Source organism: Amblyomma mixtum, chromosome 1 (assembly GCF_055824585.1).
Source record: "Amblyomma mixtum isolate Tamu chromosome 1, ASM5582458v1, whole genome shotgun sequence".
Taxonomy (NCBI): domain Eukaryota; kingdom Metazoa; phylum Arthropoda; class Arachnida; order Ixodida; family Ixodidae; genus Amblyomma; species Amblyomma mixtum.
This window is the reverse complement of record NC_143012.1, coordinates 48707156-48733422: the sequence shown is the minus strand read 5'-3', so window position 1 is coordinate 48733422 and position 26267 is coordinate 48707156. Positions and strand designations below refer to the sequence as shown.

General features: G+C 48.3%; 1 protein-coding gene across 1 annotated transcript; it reads right to left on the bottom strand.

The window, feature by feature from the left end:
• Window positions 1–783: 783 nt before the first annotated feature.
• LOC149366279 (uncharacterized) lies at window positions 784–26026 on the bottom strand. Its single transcript, XM_089570076.1, has 10 exons — window positions 25723–26026; window positions 19177–19382; window positions 15914–16070; window positions 13555–13777; window positions 11231–11285; window positions 9527–9642; window positions 8000–8291; window positions 7517–7627; window positions 5234–5468; window positions 784–1871 (listed from the first exon to the last, which is right to left on the bottom strand). The coding sequence occupies exons 1-10, from the start codon at window positions 25844–25846 to the stop codon at window positions 1177–1179; spliced, it is 2214 nt and encodes a 737-aa protein (XP_089426202.1). The 5' UTR covers window positions 25847–26026; the 3' UTR covers window positions 784–1176.
• Window positions 26027–26267: the final 241 nt, after the last annotated feature.

Sequence of the window (26267 nt, the reverse complement as noted above, 5' to 3'; positions counted from 1 at the left end):
AAGAGGTCACCGAATGACCTTTAAGTGGCACTCCGGCTGAGAAAATCCGTCGCCAAGAAAACGAAACCAGCCTTTTGTTTGATTTTAAAAATTTTATTCTTTAAAACGAGCTCTGCCTGCGTTGCTTAGCAGATACACATACGAACCAAGCATATCATACACAAAACTGCACAAAACAAATACAGGAAATAAAGAAATGACGTCATGCTGGCGCATTATGGATAACAATAGTTTAGCATTATAAACGAATAAAAGAAACAAGAGAATTAAGCGGCATAAAAGTGGCCAGTAATTATTTTGAAGACGGCCACGGGCCATGTTAACATCCGACATGAAAACTAAAAACAAAGTAGCTGAGGTCATGCAACTATAATACAAAAACTAAAAAAAAAAGTAGTAAAGGTGATGCAACTATAATACAACATAAATTAAAAAAGTAGCTGAGGTCATGCAACTACAATACAACATAGACCCAAAGAAGAAAGCGAGCCCGCGGAAACCGAATATTGCCCCAAAATTTCAGCACCTGACTGCACACAATGAACACTTCAGAACCGGCACATCGCAAGCGGCCGAACGTGGTCACTGCCAGCTCTTACTTCAGAAACGTGTTATATATCTATGGGCAGCAGTCTGAAGAGTGAATTAAGGCACATGAAAATAAGGGTAAAGTAGAAAAATTAATTCACCTGATGCATGGCAAAGAATGATTAAAGAAGTAGCAAAAGAATCAGAAAGACTAAAACAATTAATGCAGGAAAAAGCTGCATTTATCTGGCCGTGATGGAGCACCACCTTCCAAATTGTCTCCGCGCAGAGACGCTATAAAACAACCTAAACGACTACAGAGTTTCCGGAGCGGCGCATGAAATCGCCATGGGGTCAGGGTCGGAACTATAATAGTTCACCCTGATTTCGCTAATAATCGCACAGTGACCGCAAGACTCGAACACCGGCTGTGAGACCCAGTGTTAAGGAAAGTTTAAAAGGGCGTAAAATGCAAGTCACACTTTTTAACCGCCGCTCTACCTAGAACCGTAAGGACAGATACCTATCTCGGCAGCCAGAGTCACCACCCGTGCTCCGAAAAAAAAAAAGCGCCAGCACTCTTTTTTTTTTCCGCGGCAGAGTGAGCTATTGGAGGCTCGGTCATCGTGCACCGCAGTCCGCGGGAATTCAGTCTTCCCAATACCACGCGACCCGGGGTGAGTAATCGTGGCTCTCGGGGAACGCCGGATACCCCAGGATGTACCACGTCCCGTCGTCGGCGACGAAGATCCTCCTCGGCGAAGCGATCGCCAAAAACACTGGCTCGCGTGCGTAAGGCGCATGCGGCAAATTGTGCGGCCCAGATCGCGGCCATGATATTGGCCCCGCACACCATCGGCCCGTCTCTCCTTGTCGAGCGGGCGAAGTGAGTCCCCGTGGCAACGGGGGTCCCTGCGGTGGCCACTGGAACTTCGGAGACGGAGGCGGCAGGGTTCCCTCTCGCGAACGTGGTGGTCCCGGTCGTGAAAGGGACTGCTGCTGAGACATGATTGCCTCCTCCTCTTGATGCAGTTGCCGAGGTGAAAAGGGAAATTGCGGCCGCGAATGCAGTTCCTGTCCAGAGGTCAGCACCGGCTGCTGGTGTGGCGGAGTTTGTGCGTAGCCCCCGCTGGTCGATGGCACCGGCGTGTCGTGCGCAAGTAGCGGCGAGCATAGGAACGGTGGCGGGGCCAGCGGTCCGCACGCTCCGTAGGAAGCACCTGGGTCGGACTTCTTCTTGGCGTACAGGTGCTCGTTCCAAAGCTGAGTGTCCGAGCCCCTGGTGAGCTCGTCGAGGTTGCGCGGGCTCTGACCGTTGTAGAAGCCCTGGGAGCCGGTGGAACCTGCGATGCGTCCCACCAAGGTAGAGGTGGAAGAGTAAGCGGTGCAGAATAAACAATTAACAGAAATAGGTGGTAAGAATTTGCACTAGAACTCAACGATGGTAACGAAACCTGACGATCTGGTGTGTTGCAAGCAACGGTTGACGACAAGATAAAAAGGTTTGGCGACTGCCGCGGTGCGCGTGCACAACCTATTCCCAAAATTACCTTTAGAGGAGAATGAACAGACATATTACCGTGAGTGCATTATACGGCTCATCGCCAACGAAACCCCACGTTGTTGTCCATACGAAACGGTCCAAAAACTCCAAAGACAACATCAGCACAGCCACATAGCAACCATAAGAGGGTCAACAGAAGATCCATTGTATAGACAGCCAAAGACCAATAGGGGAAAGGCCTTAAGTACACAGGCATTTAGGGTAACTGCTTTTGATATGAAGCGCTTCACCCTAAAGGCTTTCAACTTAAAGCTATATACCGATAAGATCTTCAACCTCAACGCCTTTACCCGGAAGAATGAGACACTTCTACTGATTACGAAGCAGTAAACAAACAGTTAACTCAAAACTCACGGTGAGAGACAAATGCTTACGCATGCGCAATGCGTTGCGAATGTGTAAGCATTCGAAAGACGCAATGCGTAAGCATCTAAAAATCTAAAAAAGAGAAATAAAATTTTTCTTTTTTCAATTTCGGGAATCCCGAAACATTCAAAAATGTTTTGCAGCAGGAATAACGTTCGTATCTTATTCAGTTCGAAAGTTATAGGCAACATTCGAACAGGTGGTGAACAGTTTTGAAACCGAAACTGATGTGGTTTGTTAACAGAAACTGATAACTCAGCGATAATCAACGGCGTATATTGAAAATTTTCTGTTTCGTTTAATCTGATCTGTAAAAAATTATTCAAAAACAATTTGTGAGGCTTCCTTTTCTTTAAACATCCTTTAAATTTCCGCAAAGGGGAAATTTGACGCTAAAAGCATGACGCTACTAGCGTCACACTTGTTTACTTTGTGTGCGCTTCACGCAACCGCTTTGAATGCTACCAGAATCGTCCTTCAGAGATGGCAACAGAAGTACAGCAGATATTTTGAGGGCAGCAGGCAACGAACCTGGCCAGCACACTCTCGTAGCATGTCGCACCAGTGACCAGTACCCGGTGAAGAACGCCCAGCGTCAATCAAAGGGTGAGGCAAAAGATCACAAGAAAAGACGGGCAGCAAAAGAAGCCAAAAGAGAGCTCGTGTCAGTTAAGGAGTGCCCTAACTATGAATCTGGAGAATTTTAACTTCATAGGGCATGATGATCTTGTTTCTGCAATGACTGAAAAACTGTAATCTTGTTTTTCTCAAAGCATGATTTCTCTCACTTTCTTGTTGTGCTAACAGTTTTAACTTCGAAGCGAATGAATATTTTTCAATCAAACTTTGCACGCTCGTTCCTTTATTACCATCCCGTGCAATGAATTAGGATGAATGAAAGCGAATGGTAAGCGAGCCGCCGCGGTGGCTCAGTGGCTATGGTGCTCGGCTGCTGGCCCAAAAGACGCGGGTTCGGTTCCGGCCGCGGTGGTGGAATTTCTTTGCAGGAGAAATTCGAGGTCCGTGTACTGTGCGATGTCAGTGCACGTTAAAGAACCCCAGGTGGTCGAAATTTCCGAAGCCCCCCACTACGGCATCTCTCATAGCCTTAGTCGCTTTGGGACGTTAAACCCCATAAAGCAACCAACCAATGGTAAGTTTTTATGTAATCATGTTTTATGTCAAAAAATGCAGGCAAAAAATGTTTCTTTGTTTTCTTTAGTATTTTTTCTATAATTTCATTCCCAACTATCGGATGAACAAGATACTAGTTGGTTAGACAGTCTGCTTGGTTGGCTAACTCTGTGTCGAAATGTTTACAGTTCCTGCTCTTCCTTCGCTACTTATGAATGTTTGTCTAACAGCCGAATTGGGGCAATATTTCGTCAATAAAAAATAGCATGGTTTTTTTCACTCTTTCTTGCTTTTGAATATCATATAAAACGGTGCTTTATGTTCCTGCGCGCCTCATCCGCTCGATTAAAGTTTTTGTGCACAAAGAGCCACGAACTTTTTCTCTGTTTGTAGAGGACTTTCTAGACAAATTTAGGAAACGAGTTTTTCCTTTGTTTCTATAACTGGTATGGCATCGTCTTGCCTATATCCATGAACTCGCCATTGACACTAACCACCACCATGTGTGTCTTTGTGTAGTTGAAAAGTTATTAGTCAGTTTTAGTTAAGGAGCTAACTAACCAGTGTGTTTTTTAAGTACTTGATGGGAAAAGATTTTCTTTCTATTTCAAGCACACTATTTTTAGCACGTACCTTTATGTGATCCCTGAGTGCCCAAGTTAAATGCTTCTAGCAATTACTTCTATTTGCGTTATCTATCTTCTCACATGTGTGCCCCTTAGCGGTTCTCGTACATTCACATTCCACACTGCTATATGATCGCCTCCCAAGTTCGCCTCACGAGGTCACAAGAAAGCAAACATACTCAGCCGACATAATTTTGGCACTGATTTGGTAGCGGTAGGTACAGTCTTTGCCAAAAGTAACCAGGCTGCACAGTTTGCTTCTCAGTCGTATATTCAAGATATTATGCCAGACCTCAAGCTATGAATCTCTGTATGGTAAGGAGAACCCATGTCCTCAAAGAACTTTTTGATCTTAAGGGAAGCCGTGAGGGCTCTACTTAACGAATGCGAAGCAACCATGCTGCCTGGTTACACTTCGCAAAGACTGTACAGTGGGAGAAAAAAGTCTCTGGACCACGTGGTCCTTAAACAAAGCCGATAGCTGCGCCATTAGACGGCGAGCGGAGACCACACTTGCGCAGGTGGAAGTCAACATTTTGTTCTTTCATCTCCACAAGTGTTGTCTCGAGCCTCCAATTGATAGCAGAGCTATCGGCTTCGTTTGAGGAGCGCGTGGTCCAGAGACTTTTCTCCCTGACTGTTCGTGTGGCTTAACGTGCTGCATCGACACATGGGGCAGTGAGGGACGCTGTAGTGGATGGCTGCAGATTATTTGAGAAATCCACGGATCCTTTAAGGTGCATATAAACTGCACAACGCATACGATGTCTCTGTTCGTAGTTGCATCGCGTCCAGACAGGGATTCTTTGCCGGAACCTGGGGATCAACAGACGAATGCCAAAGCCACTCAGCCAACGCTTCTTCGGCTAAAAATCTGAACATGAAATGATTAAAAAAAAGCAACAGTAAGCTCTCCTCTACCAAGGGAGTGTGCTAGAGGCCAGCTTACTCCCACAGAGACGCATTCGTGCTCGCAGTTCAAGTGCAGGCGGGAAACTCCCATCGCGGCACTCACACTGGTACGCAGGCGGCTGCTGACACTGTTGCTTCGGACGCAGGTACATCGAGGGTGAAGGTGGCGCGACGAAGCGTTGCGTTTTCAGCTCCTGGTCCCCCAGAGGCTGTTGCAGCTGCGGCTCCACGTGGTCCAGCTGCCTTTCCGGACTGCCAGGGAACGCTGGCAACGGAGCATACGAAGAGAACGACTGGCTTGACACTGACTGTCTGCTGCCGGGCCTTGTCTCCGAACCCTGCACAGCATGAACAAGTAGAGTTACGGCATAGGTTCCCACAGCCAGCGCGCAAATGTCGACGGTAGTTGCACCGTCACGCTTGCAGACTTGCTCGCGCGGGCCTCGCAACCACAGTCGACAGATCAGCCTGCCGAAGCAATGGGGTCGTCGCGCCTTGCCAGCTGCTGATTTCGTTCACTCAAGCCACGGTTGAGACCAGCACAATCGTGGCGCGCGAATGCGCTAGTCACCTGATTTTTTTTTTGTGCTTAGCGGGCGTTCTTTGGAGCTCAGAAAAAGATACACGTGAGGCTTTCTTTATCGCAAATATGTGGAATGGGGGTTTCTGAAGGTGCTCTCCAACTTTGCTATTCACATTTGCTGTCTAAAGTCAATATTTACGCATTTAGGAAAATTATCTTAATTGCTTATTACTTATATTGCCTATGATGCGCAAGCCCGTTGGTAGGTATATGTAAGGGGTTTCCTGAGCTGCCACAAATATTTCATTTTTTAACCCTTGGCTGAAGTTAGCCTGGACATCCTGTATAGCGTCTGTGGACTGTGCAGTAACTAACCACAGCCAAAGAGACGACAGTCAAGGATGGCAAAACCAATCCAAAACATCGCGGCTCCGAGTGTTCTCAACAGAGGACGGAGACCGCAAGGCTCGATCGCAGTAGAGGAATGGTTATCCTCGAGAGTGGCCGGCCGTCATGCTCGACACTGTACTCCGGAAGCGCACGTGATAGATCGATTAAGCCACAAGCGTCCCCCCAAGTCCAGTATCGGGTCGCGTGCTTTGAGTCTCTGCTACAGGGTATAGGAGATCTTTGCATAATATTCAGCGTGCAATCATCGTCGTTAGTCAGTCAAAGCCCATTGCTGGAAAATTTGGACACACTTAAAGGGGCTGGGTAAATAAAGTTGAGGTATACCTGCTATGTTAGAGCACGCCGATTCGCGAATATTCTCCAGCAAGAATTTTCTTAATGCGCTTTGCAGAGCCTGAGTTATCGGTACTCGAAATTTGACTTTCACCGTCTTCGCGCCTTTCGTTCTCCTCTCGCCACTTTTTGCACGCTGGAAGGTAGGCGCTGCTCCGCTGGCCCCATCTCTGGGAGTGGACCATCCTGACCCGCCGGACCTACGTGTCTTATGGACCGCGGCCATGGTATCTGCCGTAAGTCTGCAAGAGTCCAACCGATAGCTACATCTCAGCTTCTGTGCACAGGTGGGAGCGACCGAGGAGGGTGGCAGCATGAAAAAAGTCGCCGGGAATGGCTCGCCAAATTTAGAAAGTGACTGTTGGTCCGCTTCTGCGTTTAGAGGTGTATTATTTGGCTCAGGTTTTGATCGCAACACGGAGCTGTGATTGAGCGAGTTGATGTGTTCTCTTCGGAGGGTCTTTCAGAGTCCCTTTAAGCTTCGCCATAGGGGTGCCACGCGACAGCGTTAAAGGGTCTGTGTAAAGGCCCGGTGGCTTTTTTTCCTTATCTCGTCGCAAACGTGGATTCTGTTCAGTGTTTTTTTACTTTCATTTTTGTTTTCTTAATTTTTAAAATTATTCATTTACCACAGGACACACAAGGCCTCCCTCGAACGAAGTCCGGCGAAAAGTTCTGTGTGATCGAGCCGTAGCGTCCCCTGCTCTCGACCTAAGGGAGTAGCTGTTTCGGCTCGACCATTTTACTTTTCAGTGCAATTGCTTTTGTTCCTTGAGATCCACTATCTAATGGCGGAGGAATCACGCCACGACCATGCAGAACAATGAGGAATTGTGTAGTGGCGTCATCACCGTTGTTCTTTGTGAACGTTGAGGGGTGTTCTGATGGCCCGCGCAAAGACACGCCAGTACCCTCTCGCCCAACCACGATTTTTCAGTTACAACGCCAGGAAATACAACAACGCCGGCTTCTCCGCTGATCGGCTCCCTGAACACTGTCGCGTTTAACCGCCTCTTCCATCGGTGTACGATTGAAACTGTCTTCCCATTGTGCCTCATCCCGTTCTTGCACACTTCGCGTTGTCATCTGCCCACGTGACTAGATGTGCCGAGCACTTACTTGAGCACTAAAATGGCCCGACTGGGAGCCAATCGAAATCTCGTCAATGCCGTTGCACCAGGCGGGCAGGTACCAGCGGGGGGAACCAAAGCAGGATTCGTCGCTGTATGACTGCGGAGTCGACGGTGGTGGAGGAGTCGGGTTCGGCCACGCGACAGGTTGCTGCTGTTGCTGCTGCTCTTGCTGTTGCTGCTGCTGTTGCTGCTGCTGTTGCTGCGGTAGTTGCTGCTGATGTTGCTGCTGTTGCTGGTGCTGTTGCTGCTGTTGCTGGTGCTGTTGCTGGTGCTGTTGCTGGTGCTGTTGCTGGTGCTGTTGCTGTTGCTGTTGCTGGTGCTGTTGCTGGTGCTGCTGGTGTTCCTGCTTCGGCTGCTTCGGGTGCTTCGGCTGCTTCCACTCCTTCGGTTGCTTCGGCTGCTGCGGTTCCGGCTGCTGCTTCGGCTGCTTCAGCTGCTTCGGCTCCGGCTGCGCCTGCTGCGGCCCAACCGTTTCTGGTGACAGCAACACCTTGCACGGTGTTGCAAGGTGCATCTGCTGCTGAGCAGGAGGAGATCGCTCGGGCGTCAGCAGGCCAAGCTTCATGTCCAGCTGCTGCGACCACACAGACGGCATCGGTTGCTGGGGCTCCCCGAAGCCGACCGGCGGCTCCTGGGGGTGTGGCGATGGCGCAAAGAGCGCGGAGTAGAACGGCTCCAGCAGAACAGCCAGCGACTGGTCGAAGACACCCTCCTGGACCGTTCTGCACTGCGGTTCCTCGGGCATGTCCCATTCACGCGGCCTGTGCAACGGAGAGGGTAGAAGAAGTGGCAGCTTGTGAGGGCTGTTCAGACAGTTTTCTCCATCGCGCATCGCGGCGTATGAACGCCCTTGCTAGACTCGTCGCCCTTGTTGAAACCGCCAACATTTTAGGAATACGTTAGTCAACATCGCAAAATGGTACAGTAACTTTTACTTTGCTTTACTGCCCAGTTTCTTGTTTCTGTTCAATATGCCGCTCCCTGTGCAATCCCAGTAGTACCTCGAGGTTACTAGTAAATGCAAAAAAAGTGGCGTTTGTATAAAACTGGCGAACGGCACACCGAAAGTCGAGCATGCCTTTTTTTCGTTGTCACACTCCTCCCCCTTACAACGAGTGCCAGCGCATTACGCCACAAACGGTAGCCCGAGTGCAATGTACGCAATACCCAATGAGGAGGAGAGTGATGCGCCACAATGGCTAGCGGTTCTTTGCCTGCACCCTGCCGGTAGTCATATGAACTAGCTCAAAAGGACGCGGACACACGGTTAGGATGTTAAAGAGGTGAGTGGGGGTGCTGGCCTGCTGCCGTGTGTTGGGTGTGTTTTTTTTTGGTCTCTTTAATATTCCTCCGACGTTGACCAATGAACTAGAGACAATCTTCCTCTCGCGAATACGGCTGTCGAGTTTCGCAACTTGTTACGGTCAGAAAGATCCGAGGTTGCTGAGATGACTACGGTGAATTCTCCTCTACGAATTGCCGACTCAAAAAAAGAGAGAGAGAAAATAAAAATTTCCTCTCCCTTTTTTCGTGGTGTATAACGATAATAACGGGAGGCCTTTTAGCTGTCACACATCGGGTGCCGAGTAGGCCAGAAGACAAGCAAACGAGAGAGTTATAAACGATGAAAGGATAGGGGTTTTACTTGCCGAAACTGCCTCCTCTAACCGGCACAAAAAGAAAATATTTACAGGGGCACCTAATTCGCTTGTGTGTCGACAGTGCGATAGCCTTAGCGGCTGTTAATGTGTTCACCGGAAGTGACGTCACTTCTGATCTGGTGACGTCTCTTCTTTCCAGTGGACGGCAGTCCTCCCATCCGGTGACGTCACTTTATTACAGCCAACGGGAATCGCCCTGCCTGGTGACGCCTCCTCCTTCAGGCCAATCAGCGGGGCGAAATTTAGCTTACGCCGTAAACTTGTCTGCACGATGAGGCTTCTAATGCTATCGCATTCCGCCAACCAGCAGCTCACCACTGCGCAGGCGCACTTGCCTTTCGCTGTAGTTGACTCGCCAGAAGTTGCTCTTGGTGCGGGGGCCGGCCTGGTCGGCCGCTGGTGGGTACACCTTGACGAACCATTTTTGGAAAAGTGCGTGGCGTATAGAGCTCTGCGACAGTGGACACAGGAGCGCATTTCAAACAGGCGGCCGCCGCTGTCATAGGTACAGACGTGTCCACACACTTGTCTATGGAGCACTGGAGCGGTGCGGTGTGTTTGCGACATTCGTCGCCACCTGCAGGGCTGGATGCGGGTTTTCACAAAGACGACAAGTAAGCCGTGATTGATGCTATCGCTCATGCCCGATATGGTGACGTTTCCAGCCCTACGGCGCTCTCAAGTACCGCCAGTGCGCACCGGTGCGCCGTTCGAACGCTCCTTGACAGGTGAGTGGGGACGTCTCTAATACCTTCATCGTGGTTAACGGGAACAGGGTAGCGCGCAGCCTCGCTTACTACCAGTGTATTATAGCAGCGCCGCGAGGAACCAGTGCATATGTGAACAGTGGATTTCATGCGAGCGCTGCGAATATACGCTGGTTCCTGGCGGTCCAGTTAGAATGGTCTAGAGGCACGCGAAGCCATGTACTCTCGTGTTCCCGCTAATCGTGATGAAGATAGCAAAAGCATTATAAAACACAGCCGTTCAGTCAGCGCGCAATCGATGGTTTGGTTTGGTTTAAAGGGCTTTAAAGTCCCAAAGCAATTCGGGCTATGAGGGACGCCGTAGTGAAGGGCACCAGAAATTTTGGCCACCTGGGGTTCTTTAACGTGCACTCACATAGCACTGTTTACGGGCCTCTAGAATTTTCGAATCGAAATGGGCCAGCACGTAAGGTTACCGCCTTCTAGTGAAAAAAAGGCAACTTTCGCTGGAAACGGTTCCTCTGTTAGCTTGGAAAGACAAAAATTAAATACAAATGTCGCTCTCAGCGGCCATTTTCAAACGGAAACTGTGACAACGTCGGCGCTTTTATTTACCAGAGCTGTCAAGTCTATGCTGCAGAGTAATGCACATCTAGCAGGCAAGTTCAGTTCATAACCGACGATAACAATTTTAGCAGTATTTATAGCGGGAAGAAAGTTCCTTTTTCCATCCATTTTTCTAAAGGAAAAGTGCGCCTTTTGCTGCGCAAAAAAGTTCAGTATGTCCAAGAAGAGGAGTGTAATCGACTGTTACACAGAGCCAAAAATCCGTCCAGAACTCTTTTCAGGTTGAAGGCTCGGGGTGCAGGTATGTTTTGGTCACCGAGTCTGCATTTTATTCGCATTTCTTATCGCTTTGCCTGTGCACAAACCACGCGTTAAGCTTTCCGCTTACCCACCTAAACCACCCTGTTCTTCGCGTCATACTTAAGATTTTATGGTATATCGATCATCCGAAAATAGTTTAGTCAAGTTTTATATTCGTATTTTGATTTCCCAGTTTATGCTCATCTCTCTTTATTCACTGCACCCCCCCCCCTCCCCCCACACACACATACACGCTGCTGTTTTTGCTTATTGATCCAATTCTCATCTTCTAAGGAGAGTGACAGCTCTCCCCCGTCTCAACTGAAACGTTCTGGCACACGGCATGGCCGCTAAAACCCAAGTGAAGATCCGCAGGACATCTCAAGTATCCTCAGGACGTCTAACGGATATCAGTACAGATCTGCCTTACAGATCAGTACAGATCTGTCTTGGAGCTTCGCTCACCTTCCAGGATTCCACCTCCCTGGCGTTCATGAACTTGAAGTAGGGATACCTGTTCCTGCAATGAGGGGGAGCAGAAAAGCGGGAACATGACGGCAATGCGACACACGGGGACACTAGACTAGGACTGCTGTCTCTCACGCCAATACACGCGCTGAGGCGACCTTCTGTACATAGAAGTTCCACGTGCTGTTCTTTTTTTAATAAAAGAGAAAAACGCTGCCTCCGCCGCCTCCCATCGCGTTAGTTGCGTGATAGTCTTATTCGCTTTCATTCATACACAGCCATGGATTCCTCTTTTGGAAGTTTTTTGACGTTTAACCTCATAGGCCAAGACTTGTGATATTCCCTTTTAGGTTGCGATGATTTATTTCATGGCAAGTCCGGTTTTAGCCGAGATGGCGTAACAGGAAAAACGGGTCCGAGCTGGGCTGCCACTGCAGACCGATCCGCATTTAGGGATTGAGCCAAACAATGTGACCCTAAGTGGACATGTTTGCATTGAGTGCATTTCGAGTGCATTTCGAGTGCGTTTTCCCAGTGCTCCCTCTGTGAGAGAGCCGCAGCCCCTAGAAAACCGTTGAGCCCTCGCCCGTACCGGGAATCGAACCCTGCACAGCCTCCAAACGAGGGGATGCTTCTGTGATCAGCACTCGCTGCAAACTGCGTGGCACACTTCAAAGAGCAAGACCTAAAGCGCTGATTGCAGCGAACTGGGTTCTGCCTTTTCCTTCAAATGCTTTGGTTTATTGGGGTTTAACGTCTCAAAGCGACTCAGGCTATGAGAGACGCCGTAGTGAAGGGCTCCGGAAATTTCCTTTCAAGTGCTTCACGCCGCTTCTAAAGAAGAGACTTGAGTGTTATATGGCAGCAGGTTTAACTTCGTGAAGCATGCAATACTCTGCTGCACAGAACGGGCTGGCGCACTAACCCTAAATGGGGTCTTAGACGAGAAGAAAGCTTATCTTCGTTTACTTGAGATACTTTCTCACAGTGCACTTATGTCCATGGAAAGGAGACTGGTCGAGCGAGCAACTGGGATTCCGAACCAGAACGCCTTCTTGAGATTTCGTTTCACGCTCGTTACACCAAGACGCGTTAAAGGGGCAGTTAAGACAAAAAAAGCTGGGCAGACAGCATACTGCTCCTTGTTACCAATGACGGGGTTAAGCCCAGACACATTCGCCGTCAGCCTATGTAGTGCCCCCGAGGAGTGTGCGGAAAACAATAAATACTCTTATTACGAAGCATGCAGCCACTGTTCTTTAAGTAAAGCTATTGTGTCCGCCTTACTTGCAGCGTACTACTTCGGTGCTTGTTTCCTCAAGAACCTAGCTGCTGTAGGAAGGTGCCTGCTTGCAGGGCAGTAGTGTCCTACACAAGGTAGACTCAGACTGAACAGCCTAAACAACTTAAAAGCAAAAGTGTACTAGTTGACGTGCAGTCTCCAAAGGACAAAATAAAAACTGAAACTGATTGGTATTTGTTTTAGTTTTCATACTGCCATTTAACGAGCCCTTTCCTCCACACACGAAGTTTCGTCGAACTCTGGACTTAACGCAGTTCACTGTTCCTAGTTAAACAGGTTAATAGTTTATTGGGGTTTCACGTCACAAAGCGACTTAGGCTATGAGGGACGCCGTAGTGAAGGGCAGCGGAAATTTTGTCCAACTAGAGTTCTTTAACGTGCGCTGATATTGCACAGCAGACGGGCCTCTAGAACGTCGCCTGCATCGAAATTCGACTCGCCGCGGCCAAGATTGATTCCTAGTTAAACAACTTCCGCACACGCAGCATTTCTCTGTACCTTAAGATCTTGACTGGCGGGCTACTAACCAACGTCGTGGACGACGAGTCCTGAATGCTCTTTCTGTTTCCTTTCAATATGAGACACGTGACTGTACCGTTCCAGTGGAAGCAGCGGTCAAAAGCGTCCTGTGCAGGCCACAGGCTCACAGAAGCGAACAGGACGGTTGGTTATGACAGGGCCCTAAGCACAGGTACACACCCAGAAAACGAACAAAAGAGGGGAAAACCTCGGAGTGCATGCCAACGTTTCGACAAGAGAACTTGCTTTCGTCTGGACGATGACAAGACCTCTTGTCGAAACGTTGGAAAGCACCCCGAGTCTTTCCCCTCTCCTGTTTACTTTGTGATTATCAAGAACCACCTGCCCAACTTCTCTCGGTCATGGACTGGTACACAACTGGCAATCGAACCGGCTTTTACCGAATCACAAGTGTCCTTACAGTAGCCGCTTCTCGCACTCAAGCCGGAGGTCTGCACAACCCCATCCCCTTCCCAAAGAAAGAGAGCGAAGTACTCACTGGAGCGCCTTGTACACATGTTGTACACGGAGCGCCCTTTGCGGACTTTCGTGGACGACCTGTGCCACCAGCTGAACCAGTTTTCCCGGAGGCCTGCGAACTTCGGTGCCAGCAGGGAGCACCTCGGCCAGGGGACCCGGAGGGAGTTTGGGCACCGTGCACTTGTCTTCGGGGCTCGCCATGTTGCGGGAGCTTCTGGAACGCTTGCCGGGCGCTGAAGAAGCTGCCCGGCCACGCCAGGTGATGCCACGATTATAGTTAGTTCACTTCCAGGCTTAGCGGAAGAGTTTCCTCACACGCGAAAAGCAGCCAAGAATTGCGCGGTGCGCTCCTTCCGTCAACCAAGACAGCCCTCCTTAAGTTGTCAATCTGCCCAATTCCGTGGCCGGATTTAAGTGGGACGGAGAGCACGCATCACAAATCCGGCCCTGTCTGCAGAAGGAGAGACGTGACTCATTGGGGACATTTAAATGCCAAGCCAAGGGTAGGCTCGTAACAGGAAGGAGTAGAATGGGCGCAAGCTGTCCTTCACCGCACTACCTTTTATAAAAGGGTGCGCGCTTGTAGACAGCTTACCACCGTTTACTCTCCTATAGGTGTATTCATGCTGAGAGTGCATGTGGCATTTTCATGAACGCTACAACTTTGTAAAGCAACGAGAGTACCATGCAAAAATTAATGTACAACAGCCGCGTACAACTTGCAACCAGTTAGCTTGTAATAAGCGATCTGAAGTTCGAAATAGAAAGTTTAGGTTGCAATTTTTTTTTCTCTTTCATTAGATAATAGGCATACAACTCGGTCTGAAGAGCTCATTATACTGAACGCCGTTATTTGCTCGACAAACTCGGCATCCCGGCCTTAATTTTCTAGCTCTACATTCGCTAAAGCAGACAAGTTTTCGTTCTTTCGACCCACAGTAACAAAGTGGAATGAGATAGCTAATGCACTTCCCCGTGAGGTCTAACCAGATCGCACTCTTATTAATAGCCTTTCAGGGCGTAAGCTCTACATCACGACCAAAGCTGCAAAAGCCGATTCTCCACTGAAGCCTTGACCTTGACTAAATAAACAGAGAAAATAAATTTTCCCGCGAGTGGGATTCGAACCCGTGCGGCGCGAACAAAGCAGCTTCGCTGCCAACTGCGCGAGAACACGGTGCTATCACCGCTCTTTTTTGTTGCGAAATCAACACTACTCGAGCTCGGCTCGCCGCGTATGCTCGTGGCGGTGCGGCTACCAAACGACCTTGAGTGTTTGTTGCCTAGCAACCGCTTCAGCTGGGCTCCAACAGATGCCTGAAAAGGTTGCTGCGCAACAGCAACATGGGTAGCAAATTCCTGACGGGTGGCTAGGGTGGAAAGCGCCACCAGCCAGTGCTGTGGCGCATCATTTAACCGCTGTTTCACTGCTCTGGTCGTGGTATGTGAGGACTTGCCGCCATCTATGAATCTTAAGTAGGATTTACCAATTCAGCATACACGGACATCAACCTACTAAAGATAGCATGCCACACCCCTATGGTGGAGTTTAAGTGCCCCCTCCAATTTTGGCAGCGTTGGCAGCGGTGGTGAACTTGCCCGCGCGTTGAGCACCCGATTTTAGTTTGCGTGGCTACTACGGCGAACCGCATGGCGCTGAACATTCTAAAATACAGCTTGTAATTCTGAACGTTTGTCCCAGAGCACAGATTTTCAGTGTCCGTCATAACCAGTCGACGGGAGTGGAGAACTATTGTACAGGCCTGTGCAGCGCATTTGAAACAGCACGTGCTATCACTATCACCGTACTCGCGCAGAATGTGGCCTACAGATGGCGCCAGTTGTTGTTGACCACTACACTTACTAATCAAGTACAGGGTCGGTCAAAAGTTTCAGGACACAGGGTCTGCTTTTGAGCCGCTTGGCGGGACATTTACGTCACCGTCGAAGTCCAGTGGAGCAGGAGAGGCATCATTCTCGTCTCACAGAACATTGTTAGAGTAATAGTGGTGTTAAGGGCAAGATATATGCCGCTTCAAGACAGACCCTGTGGACCGCAAAAAGCGTCCAAGTCATGCGGCAAAGCAGCATAGCGAGGCAAGTTTTCCGAAGGATTTCACTCGGTATATTTATATAAATCAGCAGCATCCACGGTAAACTATGCGGGAATGAGACAGCAGATGGTAATCGCTCGGTGATTTCTTCGTCCGAGTTGCGTGGTATAGCGTCTCCTGCAAACGTGAAGTACGGGTTTTCCGCATGACTTGGATGCTTTCTGCGGCAACTTGGCAGGCCTACGCGAAGCTCTAGGTACTTATAATACAGCAGCTCTAATGACCACGAAAGCTGTGTTCTAAAGTGGCACATGTTTCTCTTACCGCGGCGTCGCTTCGCGGAGTCCGAGTCGCCGTGAGCCCGGGAGGTGCTGCTGGGCAGGGACGACTCCCTGTCCCTCGACGAGATCACCGTGGTCAGGTCGGGTAGGATGCTGTCCACATAATCGTTCGCCAGCTCATCCATGACGTCTTCGTTGAACTGCACGTAGGACACAGGCGAGGATGAGAGACAGAGCCTAGGTTCCTTACATGCAGCCACGGAAAAAAATTCTAACGTCACAACACGCCGAGACGGGAAGGGCTCGGCCAAGAGGCTTAGGCTGGCGGAGGATTTCGTGAACGAGGCACAAGCACAACCAGCGCTGCATTGGTGGCGGACGGCGTTAGTTTCGAACCAACACGCGTTGATTGTAGGAACGGTGCGCCGTACCCTCCCACGCGAGCGATTTCAGACCTTTGCTGCGATATGAGTAGCGAGTTTTTTTCCCGCCTTCTCGAGGATTCGTCTGCATATAATTGAGCCGTAGTTTCAGGTTGCGGTTAAGAGAGTTGCTCCCTTAAGGAGGGTCTTGCAATCATTTCGACACTCTATAGACTTTCCATAACATTGTGCTTATAGAGACTATGGCATTTCTATAGAGAAATTCTATAGAGTAGTCTAGAAGCAAATCAAATCCTACGGACGGTCTATAAATAATCTGTAGATATATGGCCACGCGCTTTTGGAAGAATGTTTTATACTGAGCCTATAGACCATGAATAAACACATATAGATGTCTATAGGAAAGCCATACTGTCTATAAGATGTCAATAGACAGTCTATAGACTATTTTTTGTGGGGACTAGCCGATGAGCGCTTTTTTGCCGCGTGAATGGAGACTGTGCAGAGGTATCAGCGAAATTCGCATGAATTGCAGGACCGATGTCGATATTCCACACGTATAACAGCGACCATGCGCGGGGAGTAAACCGAAGACCGCCATAACATCAGCGGATCGTTTCCCCAGCGTTCAGCAAATACCGTGAAGCGCCTTCTGTAGGGCTGCTTGGATTTGCATCGTCGGTTCTGGCAGCGCTGTGATCCTCCCCACTTCTATCAGTCCTTCGGTTTGCGCGCTGCCCGAACCAGCAAACAGCGAATGTCTCAGCATTTTTCACGAAATGTCAATCAAATAAACTTGCCTTTCCTTGGCCTCTCATTCAGAAACAACGGCAAATCGGAATCAGAATGAGCGTGAACACGCACTGCGAACTTCAGGGTAACATTTTCTACAGGGGGCTGCACTGCACCCCGGGAGAAGGCACGCTGACGAGTCGACCGGATAGAAAGTTGTCGTTAAGAAGCGTTGTACCCTGACGAGGATGGTCTAGACAGTGTCTATAAACTTCTTATAGACGCTACAGCCATGCTATCCTCATCATCTCTACGCCCACTGCAGTCAAAGACCTCTCCCGTGTCTCTCCAATTAACCCTGCCCTTTGCCAGCTGCGGCTACCATATCCCCACAGACTTCTTACTGCCCACCTCACTTTCTGCCGCCCACAGCTACGAATGCCTTTTCTTACAATTCCCTCCGTTAGCTTTGGTAACCAGCAGTCCTCTTTCTTTCGCATTACATGCCCTGCCCAAGCCCATTTCTTCCTCATCAATTTCGACTGGGGTGTCATTGACGAGTGCTTGTTCTCTCACCCACTCCACCCGCTTCCCATCTCTTAATGTTGTACCCATCATTTTTCTTTTTATAGCTGGCTGCATTGTCCTGAACTCTAGCTAAACCATCTATGTTAGCCTCCACGTTCCTTCCCTGTAAGTGAGTACCGGTAAGATACAACTGCTGTATTCCTTTCTCTTGGGGGATAATGGTAAACTGCCATTCATGATTTGACATAATCTGCCGTATGCAGCCGCCACGGTGGCTCAGTGGTTATGTCGGCTGCGGACCCGAAAGCGCGGGTTCGATCCCGGCCGCGGCGGTCGAATTTCGATGGAGGCGAAATGATAGGATCCGTGTCACTACGGTCAGTAAGGCTTTTGTGGTTGACCGGTGCTATATGCACATCATTATAAAAATAACAAGGAGCCATCCAGCTCATTTATTCCACCGACCAGTACGAGAGGATTTTTTTTTCTGGTAAATAACACGGCTGTCCATTTTGTATACGTCGTCAATAATAACCGCCGCGTTCATCTCCATGAAGGTCAATAAAAATGCTATCCCCACGGGCTTGAGCATATTTGATGTCTTGGCCTGGAGAGCAGTGCAGTGATATACCTGCGCTGACATCATGCAGATTTGGTACGGGGGTGGTCATTGAAGGCGGGTAGGCGCGATTCCCCCTACATACATACATACATACATACATACATACATACATACATACATACATACATACATACATACATACATACATACATACATACATACATACATACATACATACATACATACATACATACATACATACATACATACATACATACATACATACATACATACATACATACATACATACATACATACATACATACATACATACATACATACATACATACATACATACATACATACATACACACCATGCATACATACATACAAGCATACAAACATGCACGCATGCATGTATTGCATACATACGTACATACATACATACATACATACATACATACATACATACATACATACATACATACACTTCTGTACCGGCCGCCGCGGTGGCTCAGCGGTTATGGTGCTCGGCTGCTGTCCCGAAAGACGCGGGTTCGATCCCGGCCGCGGCGGCTAGAATTTCTTTGGAGGAGAAATTCTAGAGGCCCGTGTACTGTGCGATGTCAGTGCACGTTAAAGAACCCCAGGTGGTCGAAATTTCCGGAGCCCTCCACTACGGCGTCTCTCATAGCCTTAGTCGCTTTGGGACGTTAAACCCCATAAAACCAAAACCAAACCAACACTTCTGTACCCCTAGGAACGGCGAATATTTTGTGAGTTTTCGCACAAGTTATCCATGTCACTGTGTCCAGTACTCGATGGCCTCCAGCGAAAGCTACAATGTCAAAAATACGCAGCTCACCGGGTCTGCTTCCGCTCGTGCAATGTGGCTCGTTCTGCACCTTCAGCGTTGTAAATGTCTCCAAGGTTCGAGGAACTCACGTTCTCACTGGTTCGCACCTTAGGAACTCTCGAAGGTATTAGAGGGCCCCACTACACGTCTTAGGTCCCCCAGAGCTGCGCATTTTCGATAAAGGCCACACATGCTAATACAGCCGCACGCGAGACCGAGGAATGCCGTGTCCGGCTCCCCATCACCTCTGCCGGCAGCTCCTCCTCCTCGTTGGCGTCGTCGTCGACCTCCGTCGCGGCCCCTGGCGGTGGTGCCCGAGCCTCGGCCGAGGGTCCTGGATCCTCTCTCCTCGCCCTCCTGGGGGCGCGACCCCGGCCACGACGCGGTCGTTCCTCGCCGGATTCATCAGCGTCCACAATGGCTTCTTGCCTGCAGGCCCTCTCTGGACGTGCTGCGTTAATTGGTGGGATAGCAGGTGTTGGTTTGCGGGACACTTCACCCTGCGCGCACTACTACGCTGCAAACACGAATACGCCTGGATGGGAGTAAAAAGGGAAGTAAGCTGTCCCCCAGGTGGCGCTGCAGGACAGCTTACTGCCTTTTTGCTCCTTTCTCTCTTCAGCCCAGTTTTGATCATTCATGTGTACATCTATTTCGCCATTTACCATTTCCAAAGGCATGACATGGATGAAATTGACGACAAAGCCCATGTGGTTATATACAATTTTCTGTTCTAACGAATAAAATAAGAGAATGGGAAGGAAGGAATCTCGTCGCCTATTTCGAATCGCCCAATAAAATCAACGGTGTGATTGTCCTTTGTAATATAAAACGGGTGTAAATTACAACGCAATTTAGGGGACTACGTAAAAAAAGAATATCGCGTGAAGTTTTGTTGGGAAGTTTTCCTATTTTTCTATTTATACTGTGTCGAGAGATCGTGTTTGCCCAAGTGCGATCTAGAACAGTTTACAGCAGCCGGAACAGTTCTGGTTTCGTCATAACCTTCATAAAGAGGCGTTGTAATGGGATGAGATGACAGGACTTCATCTGGATTTTAAAGCGATTTTACTTTTTCCCTCTCGATCGCCACTTTACAAAGCACCGGTGTATCCCACTGCAAACGAAAAGCAAAAACCATGCGTTCAGCAGCGAATGAAGCAAGGAGAACGCAGTCAACGCCAGAGCAACACACCATGCAATAAACGCCACGCCACCGAGAACGCCACAAAATACAACGCAGCACCAGACCTCACCGCAACGTGTCACGCCACGCCCTGTACAAGAGGAAACCACTGCCGAAGTTTCGTTTTCATGCTCAAACCGGTTCGTGCTCTATATCCCAGCCAAGCAGGCCGTTTGGAACACCCCGAGGCAAGGAAGTCAACGAATAAGACACGTATACTTTAGTCGAGTGCTCCTTTTCTTGGTGATCCGATAGGCTCATATAAGCAGCTTTAAGCAGTCCAGTGGAGCGACGCGTACGCCGTGTTGACAGCGCAGATTTCTCAATAAACTTCACAGTATCATGAAGCGCAACAAAGCCTTATTATGTTAGGGCGACGACACCTGCATTTGTACAGGAGGCCAAAGAACCGCTTTTCCAGTATCTGTCGAAGCTTGGCTTCAGATTCTCCAACCTGTCCTATCAGTGGGTGACTGTCATCTTTTTCGATAATGCACTTCGAAGGCGTCGTCGCTATCTTCCCCACAAGGTGGCTCATAAATAATAACCTTGCATTATCAGTGGCACTGCAAAGCCCGTTTTGACCCACGAACGACGGTGCGACGTACGGTGAAGCCTAAAGGAGTAACAAAATATTAAGTTGAGAGGCGTTGGAAAAGTGTTTTGGGGCGTCGTAAGAAAGTCTCTGTCCAATGTCCAACTCAAAACAGCACACCATGCCCCACAAGGACGTTTCAAGGACGCTTCACACCACACCATGGGCAGCCGTACCGTAATGCTCTCCTACCGAGCGGGACACACTGTAAGCGAACCCGGGTCCTCTCCTCGCTCATTTTAGTGCTCCGTATTTGTACCATGGCATCACAGTTCAAGTAGCTCGCCAGACAAGCCTGTAATGTCTGCCGCAGTTCTCATTTCAGGCTTCAGAAGGCGGCATTTCTCTCCTATTGGAATGGTTATAAAATCTCCGGAGCTTTGCGAAATCCACTCGTCGGCATAAAGCGAGGTAGAGCACCGGAGTATATAAATCCATTAATCGGCGCCGTGGTGTTCTAACAGGGTGACGGCGACACACTGCGCCAAAATGAATCGGATTGAAGAAATGCTGCAAGGAAAGAATTGGTTATTTAGTAACAGTTAGGGAAGTTTCACTCGGGAAAGCACCATAGGCAACAAGTCGGGCAACACTGGAGGTCTTCATCAATTGCTACCAGAGGGGGCCCTCCAGCGCGACCGGCCATTCCAGTAGGCTGGGTTTTTTGCGTGTACCGTTTATTAAATTGAGGCTGCCGTTGAAGATACCGAGCTCTTAAACTAATGCTAATCCGCGAAGACACCAAAGCCTCCCATGAGTCGCCGTCCACCATAGGTGGTCCGCTCCGCATATTGTATCTTTATCACCAAGGCCGCAGGTGACTTTGCATGATTGTCGGCTGGGGCATGCCTGATCTGATAACGATTCTTCCTTGCAGCCAATGCCTCCATTACAACACGATTTCTCTTCGTTGTAAGTTCTTTTCGGGAACTAAGTGTCCAGAGATTGTTCCTGTCATCTCTTGGCCACTGGCTACTAGACCACTGACCGAGGTATCGTTCGGCTGCAGCGCAAAGTTAGTTTTTTTTTTTCTTCCTTCAATGCATGTTTTCCTGCATCATTTTACGCTTTCATGACTCCACTTTGTGGCACCTATCTTTTTACTTTGCTCTCCACCGAAGGACATTCACTTCCTCCTCAGTCACAGTATGCCACTCCTGATTCTCGGCCGATGCCCTAGTGATAGCACATCGCCTGTTATTTTCCAGCCAAACAACAGCTTGCTTCTGTTTTGCCAGATATGCGAAGATATGTAGCTTGTAACAATGGGTCAGATGTTATGAGAAAGGATGAGGACCACTGACCAAAGCGTGGAGGCATCGAACCCTTGTGCATAGATTGCGCACATGGAGCCCTTTTGCCAGCCCCGAAACACTCCCATATCCGGAGAAGGGCTTCCTCTCAAGCGAGGTGTCTGTGAGGAGAAATCAGCCTTCAAGGACAGGCACTGTCAGCGTCGATGTGAATCTGAGCGGCATCGCTGGGGGCGAATATAGACACAGGGGCCAAATAACTGGCCGTGCTCATATACCGGGTGTATCACCCAAGATGCTCTGCGTTTTGTTTTTAACAGGTTTTATGTTGTAATAGCGGTTTTTCCACCATTGCACTGTCAGTGCTGTAGCGCATCAAAATACCGCTAAGAGCTGCTAACTAGTATGCTCGTTAACTAATATTTAATAGTTTGTTTCCTAGCTATTCTTCTTACTACTTTCCTTAGCTACTGAGAGCCGTGTGGCGCGCCGTAAGTAATATCCATATCAGCTTTTGTAATTTCTAAAATGCAGTTGCCCTCGGCGCGGTGGCCTGGCATAATTTGTCTATATCGCGCCGAAATGCGTCCGCTCTCGGGATGGCTGCAGGACGAGCAACCCCTCCAGTGCGCGAACCTCGTCCAAATAGCCAAAGCACCACTATGTGTGGAAGCACAGCATAGTGTTCGTTATAATAGAGCTTCGGTAAAATACATTCACACTCTTTCCAGCCAAATAAATTGAAGGCTAATTCTCGAGAATAACTGTCTACAGCAATTTAACTAAACCTCTCGCTCGATACTATCATCACCGCGGCAGTAACACAAATTCGGCACCTAGCAAAGCCTGCCAGACCTAAAAGCGGCAGCTGCTGAGAATCATAATGCTGAAGTCATCGAAGCACTGAGCGGCGGAATTTCGCACAATGCTAAAATAAAAGCAGTATTTGAAATAGTAAAAAAAAAGTTAATATAATAAGTATAAAAAAATACACAGCTTTTTTGCGGTTCGGACAATCGCCTGGGGCTTGCAGTTCTCCGATTTTTATTCGGCCGTGTACCACTACCTGTATTAAAAGATATGTAGTAGATTCCGGATATTTTTAGGCGGTCAGAAACAGAGCTAAGTACCCTTTGCAACTGCCTTAGGTGCATCCCGGAATGTCTGATCAAAATCTCACCCACCCTTAATCTGACAAGTTCACTTAGGAAGCCGGTCTAAATTTGCGATATAGAGGGACAACCCGAAATGCCGAGACAAACCGAGATATGTAAGGCAGATACAGCGCCATTTCCTTTCCTCAAAAACCAATTATTTAGTAAATAAGCACCTAGGCAGGCTATCAATCAATCAATCAATCAATCAATCAATCAATCAATCAATCAATCAATCAATCAGTCGATGACTCAATCAGTCGGTCAATTGATCAACATATCAACTTAAATAAAGCAGTCAATCAATCAGTCGCCAGATCGGTGAATAAACCAGTCAAATGATTAATCAATCGGTCAATTGACCAACATATCAAATTGAATCAATCAGTCGATCGGCTAATCAGGCAGTCACTAAATCGATCAGTTGATCGATCAATTAATCAGTCAAAAAATTGATTCATGTTTCAATTGATCAACACATCAAATTAAATATATCAATCAACTGGCGAACCAACCACTAAAGTAGTCAATGAAAATATCAATCAATCTGTAAATGAAATTAAAAAATTAATTAATTTCAATCAATTTATCAATTAAATGAATCAGTCGATCGACCAATCAGACAGCCACAGAGTCAATCGGCTGAGCGACCAATCAGTGCAATTACTGATCAATCGGTTGTGACTGATGAATTGGTCAGTTGAGCAACATATCAAATTCAATCAATCAATAGATCGAGGAATCAGTCGTCCAATCAATAATTCAATGAATGACTTAAATTATCAATGAAATCAATACACAAGTCAATCAAATTACTTATTAATCGGTCAACTGACTGATCAGTTGGTAAATTGATCAACATATGAAATCAATCAATCGATCGACCAATCAGTCAGTCCCTCAGTTGGTTTATTATCAGTTAATGAGTCAATCAATGAGTCTGATCAAATCAATCAATTGATCAATCAATGAGCCCCACCACAGTGGTTCAATGGTTATGGCGCTCGTCCGCTTGACACGAAGACCGCGGTTTAATCCTGGCCGCTTTTCGATGGAGCCGAATCAAATGGCGCCCGTGTACTGTGCGATAGGAGCACACGTTAACGTACCCCAGGGGGTCGATATTTATCCGAGGCCCTCAACTGCACTACCGTATTCGTCAGAGCCCACGTCACTTTCTGTCCAGCAGACTCACCGCCCGAATTCCTGAAGCTTGTAGGCTCGCAAAAGTGGGAGATCTTGCAGGCCAGCTCTGATCTGGTAGTACAAGCCCGGGTCACAGCACGAGCCCAAAATGTGGCCTTTAGCACTGACTGAGGCCCACCTGGGGGGGTCGACAGAACCCATCATTCCCAGTACCGATATTATGTCTTTTAATGTTTTACGAGTGACTCACTGGAATGTTAAACAGCCATCTGCTAAGAAGGGGCGAAAATCGGACAAGTTTGCAGTAATGCACGGTTGAAAAGTGATGTAAAAATACAAACGGACGAAGAAAAAACACAAGGAAAAGCCCATTTTTAACCTTGCCCTTATACTATATAGCGTCGTGCCAATCAATCAGTCGATCAGCATGTGAGCACTATCAATCAATGAGTCTTTAAAGTCAATAAATGAATGGATCAGTTATTAGAAACGATAAATCTTCCAAATAAATCAGTGACGATTCAGTCAATCACTCAATCAAGCATAAAAATAAATCAAATAACTAAATTAATTAAACTAAACAGCGTGTTTCGATAAATTTAACGAATAAGTCGTATCACAATCTGCCCAAACGTAATAATATTATACGAACTAAAGCAGAACGTGGCCAATCACGCTGAACAAAAAAAAATTATGCCTGCCAGGTGTGCCAAACATGGCGGCCTCGCTGAGCGGGGGATAGCTAGCGTCATGCGTACCAATCAGTCAGTCTATCAGTATACCAATAATATCACTCAACTAATCAATGAAATCAATCAATGAATCGATCAATTATTAGACACGATATATCAGCCTAATAAGTCAGTGATGATTCAGTCAGTCACTCAATGAACCAACTAAACAATCAATGAACCAGAAAAACAAATCAAATATTTAAATAAATCAAACTGAATAGCGTGCTTCACTAAAATTAACGAATAAGTCATGTCACAATGTGCCCAAACGTACTTATATTATACAAACTAATACAGAACGTGGCCAATCTCGCTGAACAAGAAAAAAATTATGCCTGCCCGGAGCGCCAAACATGGCGGCCTCGCATCCTCACGCCATGTTCGAACAACAACGGCCGTCACGCGCCCTCGCTGAGGGGAAGAAGGGGGGGGGGCTATGGCTCGCTCCAAGCCAGCCCTCGCGAACTCGCTCACCTGAGCGGGCGCTAGTGAAATACCATCACAAGCACCCGCGCACCGCGCAAATGCGCGAGCGAGCGCCAATAAGAACCGCGCCTAAATAACCGCGCCGAAGCGCGAAACGGGCAATAACTCGCCGCGGATACAGTGAACTGCGGACACCGTACAGATAGGCTTAGCGCGACCCGGTCCCGGTGACCTTGACAGCCCGGGGAGGACGAGAAAGTAGGTCAACATGGCGGCCGGCCGTCGTGCAGAACTCACCGCGCGGCTTGGCTCGGGGTCGATGTGCATTCTTTCTCTTCTGCTTTCGAGTTGAAGATGGCCGCTTGCGCTTTCTGGTCGGATTCCAGTCTTCGCCGTCCCAAGTGTAGTCGTCTTCGTCCATATTCTCAGAATTCGAAAGCAAGAAATAAAAGGGTTCCAAATGACAGACGTATCTGTGCGGTCAACCTTCCGCTACTCGAGTCCGTCAAGCTCTGAGGACTCTCTCTGTGAACAATTCCATATATAGGTGTCTTCCCTCCTTTCCCTCTTCTATCTGCCTTCTTGCCCGGCTTTGCAGACGACACCCCGCGTTCCTTTTCCCTCCTCCCGGGCGTGTGCAAGTCTCGTTCCGAGCGCTACCGTTGAACTCTAGGTGGACACCTGTACCAGCGCGAGGGAGCCATGCCCATATATGGAATGGGAACGAACGCTGATTTCAATGGTCTGCGTTCGTTCCGTGCAACTTTAGCGGGTGTTTGGAGATGGGTTTTGCGACAGTTCTGGATATCGGTGATTGTTTTTGAATTCATACTCCGCTTTAT